This window comes from Mirounga leonina, unplaced genomic scaffold, assembly GCF_011800145.1.
Source record: "Mirounga leonina isolate KUSES-001 unplaced genomic scaffold, KU_Mleo_1.0 Mir_125, whole genome shotgun sequence".
NCBI classification, from domain to species: Eukaryota; Metazoa; Chordata; class Mammalia; order Carnivora; family Phocidae; genus Mirounga; species Mirounga leonina.
The window spans coordinates 4,436,979-4,449,288 of NW_023270305.1; the positions used below are offsets into that span (position 1 = coordinate 4,436,979).

The 12,310-nt window shown below is 38.4% G+C and overlaps 1 protein-coding gene across 3 annotated transcripts in view; it reads right to left on the reverse strand.

The window, feature by feature from the left end:
* NBAS (NBAS subunit of NRZ tethering complex) overlaps nt 1-12,310 on the reverse strand; it is a 322,416-nt gene that overhangs the window by 173,597 nt on the left and 136,509 nt on the right. For all 3 annotated transcript variants that reach the window (XM_035000616.1, XM_035000615.1, XM_035000617.1), the window contains 3 exons: nt 8,086-8,148; nt 5,667-5,789; nt 1,744-1,846 (listed from right to left, as the gene is read on the reverse strand). In XM_035000616.1, the coding sequence (XP_034856507.1) occupies nt 1,744-1,846; nt 5,667-5,789; nt 8,086-8,148 (289 nt within the window). The remainder of the gene's footprint in view (nt 1-1,743; nt 1,847-5,666; nt 5,790-8,085; nt 8,149-12,310) is intronic.

The following is a 12,310-nucleotide window of genomic DNA, read 5'->3' on the forward strand; positions in this document are numbered from 1 at the left end:
TACCTTCCTCTAGAACCATTTCAAGCTGTTATGATATGCTTTCAAATGTTTCTCGAAGGAGAGAGGCTAATGGCCAGAAGTCATTAAAATATCAAAGCCTAATAAAAAGGTGTTAAAATGTAACAAAATCAATTTAATATGTCAGGTTGTTATAAGCTAGTTCAAGTGTAATATATTTATGCCAATTTTCCAATCAGAATCAGAAACAGTAAATAGCAAAATAATGCCATTCCAACTTAAAAACACTACTGCAGACATATAAATGATGGTTAGGCTCTGGAGCCCATGTGAATATAGATGTTCTCCTGGAATTGGAATTCAAGTTTCACTTTAGACACAAAAGGGGAAGTTACTGGCAGTTGTATGTACATGGTCTGAGACTATAAGCATCAATGTAAACTTCACACTCATTCATTAAAACCTGAAGTCCGAATATAAAACCATTTCTCAACAGTCTATATTAGCACTCTTTTGTTAAAATCACCTTGAATAAAAATACCAACCAATTTCACAAAATAGAGACCTATTTTTATAACTCATTTTATCAAGGGGTCACGCTTTGCGATGTCAGAGCAGAGCAACGTAAGAAATATCCTATAGAATTTCATGTTTGGCTTATGGACAGAAAAACTCAAAATGGAAACCTGCGTTTAAATTATATCTCATTAAAAATTGGTTAGTTGGATAATTTTTCCACATGAGCTAGGAGTAATTTGGTAAGACATATACCTTCCAAAAATATTAATTAAATCCCCCTGGGTTACACTCCTCCATCAATTAGCAGCCATTTCTTAAGTATCCTTTGTGTTCCGGGCATTACAATATACACTGGGGGATAGGAGGCTGAACATGAATATGATAATGCCTACCTAGGGGCTCATGACCAGAGGGAAAAATCACACATGGAAACCAGTTACTGCATTTGAAAGAAAGACTATAATAGAGACAAGTTACATAAAGGACAAAGGCAGGCATCCTGGAGGGCATAATTAGTGAAGTGAGTGCTGAAAATTACCAGGAATTTTCAGATCAAGGAAAGAGGACTAGATCCAAGCACAGGGAACAATGCAGATGGAGTCACGGGACGTGAAGCAGCATGGTGCGCGGAGAGTCAGGGCAGATCTGGTTGACATGGTGGAGCAGGGGGGACACTGTGTCCCCTGTACTTACAGAGTGGCACGGGGGAGAGTGGACACGGAAGCTCGATCTGCTGTGGCCTTCTATGCCATGCTAAGAAGTATGGTTACTTTCTGATACAGACATGTAACAAGCAGCAAATTTAAGAAGGGGAGTGTTACAAAAAGGTGTTTTAGAAGAATGCTCTGAATCAGTGTAGATTGGAAATATGGAAGCAGGGAGACAAGTTAGGAGGAATTGCAATTTAGCAGAGATAGGACAGATTTGAAAGACCTTTCCCAGCTACATCAATCAAATAGGCATTAGTGACCACCAAGACTATGGTAGTGAGAGGAGTCCAGGAGGAGTCTGTTTCCTAGCTGAGGATTAGCTTGCCGAATAACCTCTGTTGCAGTGAACGAAGATTGGGGCGGGGGGTGGGGAGACAGGAGGTGAGATATGCGAGTGCTCAACTTAGAAAGCACTACTCTATTCAATTCACCGCTATGACTCAATAGTATTACGTATAAGTGAGGCTTATGGTCACCATCTCTGTGTCCAGGAAACACACTGCAACAGCCAAACTTCCCAAATTAAAAACAAGTAACCTTCTATGCATCGAGTTACCTCATAGCAAGCATCAGAATCCAGACAGGTGTAAACATTCTGCTGCATAGTTAACATGTCTTGCAGCAACATTCTCCAATGAGACTCACTGACAGGAGGCTGCCTGGTGGGGAGACAAGAAAATAACTCATGAAATTGCTCTTCAATTGGCCAAAAAAAAATGGTATCACCATTCTATATGCCACACAGCTCCCAAATGATCAATAGGAAGAATCTCATTTGAATTCCCAGGAAAAAACATCGATCAGAGGGAAAAGTTGAAGGGCTCTGTATCAATGCTAGAGACGCTGCCTGAGCCACCTCGGCCACAGAACTAGAACAGCATTACCGTGGTAATAGCAAAGGTAAACCGAGTGTGAGTTTCCAAGATAAAATAAAGCACAGTAAGATAAAGCAACTGTGATCTAGCAGGAAAAGCACTTGGAGACAGAACTGGTTTCAAATCCATCTTTATTACACTGCAATCCCCACAGGGGATCTTCTTAACTCCAACTACACGTGCAGACCTGGAAGGCAACTAGAGCCCCCCCCTGACATCAGTCGAGAGGCTGGGGACCCCAGCTCATCTGCAAGGCAGCGCTAGTGGCTCTCCTCAGTGGGAGTCCTTGCAAGAGTCCGCAGAGCGACTGACCAAGTGCCGCAGGGGTTATGTTCATCCCACGGGACAGCCCAGGTGCCAGAAGACAGAGTCCTACAGGGGAGTGGCAAAAGCTGCCCCATCTAATTCAGGAAGGAGTTTCATGCCCCTCCAAGAACCAATATCGTTTGTAACAATTCCATAGGCACAGTTCTCAGGGTCTCCTCAAAGACATGCCAGTGACCACACTCAGGAAAGCCCAAAGCATAAAGCCCCTATCAGGCTTTCCAGTTCATTTCCAGTTCAGAAGCAATTTACCAACCAGGGATCAGGTTTACACAACCAATGAGACATACACAGTCTTGTTGATCAAATAGCATTTTACATTGGGATCCAGGGTTACAGAGTTAGAGGATTAATGGTTCAGATTCTCCTGCAGCAGGGAAAGGGTTTTGTTAACAAATTCACTGACAGACACATACTAGCTGCATGATCGTGAACACTTAATGTTCCTGAATTTCAGTTTCCTCACTTAAAGCCCATCTTGGAGAGTGATAAGAAATGGAGGAGATTAATTCTGATAAAGCACAGGCATTGAAGCAAGATGTTCCTAAGTATAAAAACAAGCTCAATTACCTGTACAGCTCTGAATATGTCTCTTAATTTCTCCGAGCTAGATTCCCTTTTTGTACGTTGTGAGAATTAACTAAAACTAGAATGTATGAAAAGACACCCCCCCCCCATTTTTCTGGTATAAAATAGTATTCAATAAATGTTAATGACGAATCTGAAAGTTACAAACACATTTCTTTGGTTTCTATAGTTACACAGATGATTACTAATATTGTTTAGCAGAAGGGAGAAAGTGCTGTAATTCTTTCTGCTTCCCCCAAAAGTTCACCTTTGTTGACTATATATGAATTTGGAATCATTATTTATGTTTACTTGCTAATCTTGATGTTCTACATAATCCTGAATATCACTGTTTGAAAGGGCAGATTTTATTTTGTTTTGTGCTTGTCAAATACCAACTGTCAAATAACAACTGGATGCTTCCTTCCCATGTACCTTTCCCTCATTTATGCATTAAAAACAGGGCACATAGACTGTAAGCATATAGTAGTATTGCCAAGGGAAAAGCATGTATTTGAGATCATTCCTATGAAATTTCTAGTCTTCAGGAACTTTTTCACCTAAAATTTTTAATAAGCATATGCTTCATTTACTTATAGTATTTTATATTACACAAAATGAATAATTACTTCTATCCTTATGCAATAAAGCATAAGAGAATACATTTTTTCCTCAGCATACAAACAGAAAAAACAAACTGACATATTTTCATGTCTTCCAGGACAATCCCTGAAGTGTGTCCATTAGTTAGACCTTGATATGTGAACTCTTTGGGTGAACTTCAAAGAACTGGAGGGTTCTTTCAGATTTGGCTTGCAGGTAAGTTAAGTTGCAAAATGTTTGATGAAGTGAGTGTCCATCTTGCACCAGCTGGATAAAATCAAACCTAGGCATTGTCTAGCTGAATTCAAATTCTCATAGCCCAGCTGTTCTTCTGGAAGCCATCAACACTGGGACAGATGGTATTAATGTTTTCTCACACATGGCTAGCCGTTAAGTACAGGTTCTAATTAAAATAAATTATAAGACATTACTTACAATGGCCTTTTCAGAATACATTCAGTAAATAGGAACCAAGAGTAGAACCTGAAGGCACTATACTAGAGAATTGCAAATTAACAGAGAGATCCCTAAATATAAACATGATGTATTAGTTACAGCCTTGGAACAGAGGTATATTTTCCAAGGAGAAACAGTATTGCACTCATGATGGTAAAACTTGGTTTGGCAGATTCAATTAAATCTCCTACCATTTAGAATATCCATAAGAATATTCCATAGATGCTGAAGGCCAAACCATGGTAGCATATATGAAAAAATTAAGATTTACTTCAAATTAACTAGTTTGAAAAAAAGAGGCCATATTCTCTTACATATTCAGAGTAGAACACCATGAGCAGAGATTAACTTCAAAGGCTTCAGAAGTATTTGAGGAACTCAAGGAAAACACAGGAAGTAATCTAGCTGTAACAGCAAGGCTTTCTTGAAGAGTAGGTTCTAGAATACAGTCAGCATGATCAGAAATATCGACCCATTTGTTTCTAGTTGTAAAAAAAATCTTAAGAGTTGAGTTGCCAAAACCTTTTAAATTATTCATTTAATAATTATTGAGAGAGGGCCATTGATATATATGGTCCCATATTAGATGTATGGGAACTATAACACTTGTCCTGGAGAAGCTTACGATCTCGAAAGGAACATAAGGCACAGACATTAATAATTATAGTACACTGTTGAAAAAGACAGATAGGGAGAGGCAGATACAAAATGCCAGGGAATTTCTTAGGAAGGAGAGGTCCTTGAGCGAGCCACTCCTAGTTGCATTCCATAAGCAGTTTACTACTGTTGACTGGGCTCAGGATTCCCGGAGCCCTCTAGGTGGTGCATGTTTAGCTCTAGTAGGGCTTGGGAAGTAGAGCTGTCTCTATTTGCAATGACATGGTATGGTATACAGAAAATCCTACGGAATGTCCACAAAAACAAAAACAAAAACAAACCCTACTGGAACTAATACAGATTGGAAGACACAAGCTCAACATATACCAAAATCAAAGATAATATATCAACATTTGTACACACTAGGAATGAACAATCCAAAAATGAAATTAAGAAAATAACTATCTACGATAAAAAAAAAATCCCAGGAATATTTTATAGTACACAAATATCCATAGCTTTATCTATAAAAACCAAAACTCAAAACAACCCAAAATGTCCATAAACAGGTGAATAGGTCAACAAAGTGTGATAAATCCATAAAGTGGAATACTACTCGATAAATAAAATGGAATTATTATTGACCCATGATACAAAATGGATGAATGACAAAATAAGTATGCTGAGTAGGAGAAGCCAAACAAACAAAAAGTGTATACTGGATGATTCCATTTACATAAAATTATAGGAAATAGAGAGTAATATATAGGAATAGAAATATAGATCAGTAGTAGTCTGGAGAGGGGATAAGGGGGTGATGAGGAGAAGCAAAAGGGAGGGGAACATAAAGAGGCAAGAAGCTTTTAAGGGTGACATATTTATTACCTCGATTGCAAAATGGTTTCATGAGTATCTACATATATCAAAACTTATCAAATTCTACACTTGAAACATAGAATTTATTGTTGGTCAATTATAACTCAATGAAGTAAATAAAAAGAACAGTACTTTATTTTTAATCATATATAAGTATCAATTAATTTTGTTCATTACTTACTTCCGACCAGTGTGCCTGGTCAACCTAACCATCAGCTTGCGTGCCTCTTCTGAGCTAGACTGAGTGTTCTTAACAAACGAAACTGGTTTCTCAAGTCCATGTTTCTCCAAGAGCTCCGACACGCTAAAAGTGAGAGAGGAATTTTTTAAAGTCTTGCTACCAAACAAAAAAAGCCTAAGAGTCTTGAACATACAAGTAGCACTTAGGTGTTTAGAACTAAAACCAAAAAGTAGCATATAGAATGACCCAATTTTACATAGTGCATTAATTCTCAGCAAAAAAAAAAAAAAAAGCTAACAATTATATATCAAATCTTATTTCCTGTACTTTTATTACAAAACCCATTTTGTTTAAAGTATGACATATCTTTATCTAAAAATATTTTTTTATTATTTTCCTCTACTCTAAAAGCATCAAATCAGTAAAACAAGCCAAATCTATCATTTCAATACTCAGCTTTAACTCTGAACAATCCTACTGAGTAATCTGTTACAGGCAAGGTCGTTAGAAAAGCAATAAAGAATTTTAGAGTTGGAGCCAGAGAAACATCACAAGGCTCAATATCCCTCCAGAATCTATTATATAAAAATACAGAATATGTCACAAATTTTGTCCCATATGAATCTTCTTGAGATATCTCATTCCCTAATCATCAGCATCATACATATATGATGGTTAGCCTCACCAAATCTCACATTTTTGAAATAACTACTACTGGGTTTATAGAGTGTGACTGGCTAGAATTCAGTAGCTTGTCATGAAGACAGGTTTCATGGGTCATGTCACCCGACATCGTGTATGCTAAAACATTTTTCAACGATTAGTAGCTATGAGGTGGAACAGAAATAAAAATTCTTACTTTAAAAGGTCAGTAACTTAAACTAAACAGGGAAAGACATGGGTATCATCCAGAAACTGACCGAGTATAACTGTTTCCTTGAGGTAGTAAGAGCATAATGTGACATCAGGACCACTCATGGTTACACCCAGGAACATACCGTGAAATATACTGTTTATTTCACCATATCTTTTTGAGATCACTCTTCTCAGTTTCATTAGAGGAAAAAAAGGTAATCATGCAAATTGTAAGGAATGAATCTATATTGACTTAATCCACTAAGTTTTACTCAAACTATGTTCAACTTCTCAGGGAAACTGGGGAAAGGAGAGACACAGCCAAACTAAAATAACCAAAGCTTGAAAAGAAAGAAAGAGCTTGATTTACTAAGAATTTTTCAAGGGGAAAAAAAACCCAACCATATAGCTTTCAGGACACAAAGTAACAAGCAGCAAGGTAGTAATAAAAAGAGGAAACAGAGGGGGGCGCCTGGGTGGCTCAGTTGGTTAAGCGGCTGCCTTCGGCTCAGGTCGTGATCCCAGAGTCCTGGGATCGAGCCCTGCATCGGGCTCCCTGCTCGGCAGGGAGCCTGCTTCTCCCTCTCTCTCTGCCTACTTGTTCTCTCTCTCTATCTCTCTGTCAAATAAATAAATAAAATCTTTAAAAAAAAAAAAAAAAAAAAAAAAGAGGAAACAGAGGTCCCAAGGAAAAGTGAACAATCAATTCTTCATTCAACTCCCATACATACCTGGCACAAGAACACTGTTTCCTTAAATACAACTTGAAATATTTTTATACTCAAGTCCCTTAAATTGAATGAATAAAACTTCTAATTAGTAGACTCCAAATTATTATACTTTACTATTCATATCATCACTATAAAGTGATGGCATTACCTATAATTCTATAATTATGTGTTGGAAAAAATTTGTTATCCCTAAAATTTTTTTTAATACAGATATTTAAAATTACTCAAGCATCTTCATATACACATATAAATACTAGTATACAACATCTGACTTCCTAAATGGCAAATTGGGAATTTCAGGCTCCAAGATAGAAAGTTTAATGCTTCATTTTGACAGTGAAGAATATTACTATAGAGTTACTTGAAGGCTCTACTGCAGTTTGATTGAATCCAGATTCCAATCAAATGTAATATGCCCAAAAAACGGAAGTCAGGAGTATAATAAATATTGTTTGCTGACAGACACAATAATTTCTGCAGGAACTAACATTTCTTGTGTACCTACTGCGGAGGAGGCACTTTAAATGGTTAATCTAACATTAATTCCATTATCTCACGGGTTAGATACTTTAAAGAAGAAAACCCGGGGTTCAATCACACAGCTTCTCAGTGGCAATGCCTACATTTGAACACAGGTCCACCAGTCTTCAAAATCCAGGCTCTTATTACTCTACCATAAGCTGGCAGGACATCTGTATTAAGAAAATTCACTCCCAAGAGAGTCAAACAAATAGGAAGTCAAACGGCAAATGACCATTAGACATATGAAAAGTAATGTTTCTGGACAGACCTCATCTATCAGCACAGAGCCAACAGACGAACATTTCTCTCACCTGAGAATTTGTTCCAGTTGGTCTACCATGTCATGAAGAGCATTTGTTACCTCTGTTTTATGACTAAAAGATTAAGAGAAAAAAAAATAAAGTTTTAGTAGTAGCTTTTTACATAAAACACAATACTCAAGTGAAAAAAGAAATGATGTTTCCCTTATGGTTAATATACAACAATATTTCACTGCTGGGCAAAATTTTGGTCTTATTTCCTAAACGCTTTCAGCATCTTTCATGACTTAAGAGCTTAAGATAAAAAATACTGGACTAGAAGAATATTATCTATTACTGATTAGTGTTATATGGACAACTATTTCCTGAAGAACTTTTAGTTCAATTCTACTAAAAGGCAACAAACAAAGCATTGGGGCGCCTGGGTGGCTCAGTTGGTTAAGCGACTGCCTTCAGCTCAGGTCATGATCCTGGAGTCCCGGGATCAAGTCCCACATCGGGCTCCCTGCTCAGCAGGGGGTCTGCTTCTCCCTCTGATCCTCTTCCCTCTCGTGCTCTCTGTCTCTCATTCTCTCTCTCTCAAATAAATAAATAAAATCTTAAAAAAAAAAAAAGGCAACAAAGCATTATAAATCAAATTTAAGTCTTTTTTTTTTTTTTTTAAGAGGAGTTAAAGGGTAAAATCACCATCTGGTTCTGTTCTTTTAACCAATAAAACAAAACAGGTAAGGAAGCATGGCCCTGCATACTGGCTTGCTCCTAGGCCTGTCTATATCCCTTCCACACCCCCTAGGAAGTTTCCACTAGGATTCTATATACTCAGAAGACTTCTTCCATAATATCATTCCCTCTGCACCCACTCCAATATTAAGGAACCAAAAAGAAGCACAACCATTACCTAGATAATCCCTAGAAGGTGGTGGAGATAAAAAGCAAGCCCCTTCTGAGGAAGCATGTGGACAGGCGACTAGGAGAAACATTATCATGGCAAAGGATCATATACTAAATGAAAATGTGGCTGGTAGAGTAGATGTAGTATGACACAACACATGTATAAGTGAATGCAGGGATCTGTCACAAAGCTGAGACACTACTATAAAAGTCCCCTTCCATGCTATACAGCTCTGTGCCCCAACTATGGAGGGAATGCTTGCAGCGGAGAACAAATGCACCTGACACTCCCGGGTGCCTTCCAGCCAATGATGCAACTGAACCCCAGCAAGATCTCAGGGTTTTATTAGTAAGATGCCCAAATAAAATCTTTGTCTGGACTTAGAAAATTAAAAATGGGGGCACCTGGGTGGCTCAGTTGTTAAGCGTTTGCCTTCGGCTCAGGTCATGATCCCAGGGTCCTGGGATCGAGCCCTGCATCGGGCTCCCTGCTCTGCGGGAAGCCTGCTTCTCCCTCTCCCACTCCCCCTGGTTATGTTCCCTCTCTCACTATGTCTCTCTCTGTCAAATAAATAAATGAAATCTTTAAAAAAAAAAAAAAAGAATTTAAACAAGAAAATCAAAATAAATTTTAAAATTCAAAAGATGGATGAAAAGATAAAACTGAAGAAACTCCCAGATCATTTAACAGAAGATCAAAAAGTGGGAAAAAGAATAAAAAGGGCAGTAAATAAAGAAGTATAAAAAAATGGAGAAAGAAAAAGGAAGGGAGTACAAATAAAATTACCAAGGAAACTTACCAAGGAAAGAATATAAGAAAATTTCCCAAAGCTCTAAAGGGCAGGAATTTCCAGATTGGAACAGGCTATCCAAATGAATTAACACAACAAATTTAGTGTCACAATAAAACACATCCTTATGATATTTCAGAACATTAGAGATGAAGAGAAGGTACGGCAATATCCAAAAAGGAAGAAAAGCCATCTATAGTGATTTACAATGCTATAGGACTACTCGATAATCCTGGGAGGAGAGGACAAGACTGATGCCTTCAAAACTCACAAGGAAAAGATGATTATAAACGTAGAACTGCATACATAGCCAAGGTTTCTATCAAGTTCAAGGGAGCAATTCTGGTGTCTTTCTGACATGGGACAGTCTTAAAATAAAAATGCCTCCATGTAATCTTTGACATGAAGCTATTAAGATTGTGTTCCATCAAAATGAGAGAATAAGGGGCGCCTGGGTGGCTCAGTCGTTGGGCGTCTGCCTTCGGCTCAGGTCATGATCCCGGGGTCCTGGGATCGAGCCCCACATCGGGCTCCCTGCTCCACGGGAAGCCTGCTTCTCCCTCTCCCATTCCCCCTGCTTGTGTTCCCTCTCTCGCTGTGTCTCTCTCTGTCAAATAAGTAAATAAAGTCTTTAAAAAAAAAAAAAAAAAAGAGAGAGAATAAGTGAACAAAGGAGAAAAGAAATTCCAGGAATGCAATATGTAACACAAGAGAGAGGCAAACCAAAGTCTCAGGATGGCAGTTGTGCAGAATATGGGACAATTAACCCACATCAAAGCAAGAGAAAAGACAATTCCAAGAAGGATGTTCCAAAAGGTAGAGAGGGAGAGAAGATGGGGAAAAAAGGGAAGGGACTGAGATACGTCTGACCACAGAAAAGAGTTTTCTATTTCCGTCAGAAGAGAGAAGGAGATAAATGGAAACAAATAAAACAACAAAACAGGAAAAGGAAATTTCCAAAAAAGGAAAAAAAAAAAATCTGGGAAAAACAAAAAGTTGCATACAAAAGAAATATAATCATACCCAGCTCTGTAGAAACAATATTTACATAACATAATGATGAAAATTACCTTAACTACACTGAAAAAATGGTAGAAGTAGGTATGGGAGATGGTAGACGTCATCATAGACTTCAAAAGGAAGTCAATAATCATGTAAAACTGCAGTCACAACATGAGCTGAAGGAAAACATGCTCTATGCAAGTGTTTCCTGTGAGGAGACAGGTATTCAAGCACGGGGAAGGTGGGGCAGCAAACAGCTGTTTATCAATTACAAGGTTTTCAATTCCCTCACTTTCATTATGTGCATACATCACTTTAGTTAAAAATTAGGAGAGAATTATGTCTCTTTGGACTCCTTGATTTTATTTTTTTTTTAATGTTTTTTTTTAATTTAAGTCATCTCTACACCCAACGTGGGGGTTCGAACTCACAACCCTGAGATTAACAGTTGCATGTTCTCCTGACTGAGCCAGCCAGACTGCTTGATTTTAGATCAGCACCTCCACCACACAGACTTTTCCAAGTGAAAAGACCAGCTGACTTAGAGTGTCTCACACTTTGCATTTATTTGACTGTTTCCTTCATGGTGTTATTTAACTTGTTCTCCTGTTCTCTGCACTCCCTGTAAACCTGAAGTTTGGCCCAAAGGACTGATTAGATTAACAATGAACAACTTGGGGCACCTGGGTGGCTCAGTCATTAAGCATCTGCCTTCGGCTCAGGTCATGATCCCAGGGTCCTGGGATTAAGCCCCGCATCGGTCTCCCTGCTCCGCAAGAAGCCTGCTTCTCCCTCTCCCGCTCCCCCTGCTTGTATTCCCTCTCTCGCTGTCTCTCTGTCAAATAAATAAATAAAATCTTTAAAAAAAAAAAAAAGAAAGAACAACTTTACTTCATATTGGGATCTCAGCAGGAGGCATATAACAGATGCTGATTGTGCTAGCCCATTTGGTAGCTTGATTAAAGGTAATGACAGTCAGACTTCCACTTTATAAAGCTAGATTTGCCCTTTGAAATGACAAAAAAAAAAATAAATGAAGTTGCTGAGGTAATACTTTGGTACCATGCAAATATCCTTTACCGATCAATCTTTCACCTGATTGCAGTACCATTAGTGACTGTATGAAACAATTATTTCACAATGGGGTGCAAAACTGGTGACGTCTACATTCATTTCACAAAAAAATAAAAATTTCCTCAGGAGGAAAAGAGAGAGGGGGCAGCATTAGTCACAGTAGCCAAGATGACTAGAAACAACCTAAGTGACCATCAAATTTATGAATTACAAAAATGTGCTATTTACATACACACAATGGAATAGGATTCAGCCATTAAAAAAAAAAAAAAAAAAAAAAGAAGGAAGGGGCGCCTGGGTGGCTCAGTCGTTAAGCATCTGCCTTCGGCTCAGGTCATGGTCCCAGGGTCCTGGGATCGAGCCCCGCATCGGGCTCCCTGCTCGGCGGGAAGCCTGCTTCTCCCCCTCTCACTCCCCCTGCTTGTGTTCCCTCTCTCGTTGTGTCTCTCTCTGTCAAATAAATGAATAAAATCTTTAAAAAAAAAAAAAAAGGAAGGAAATCCTGCCATTTATGACAA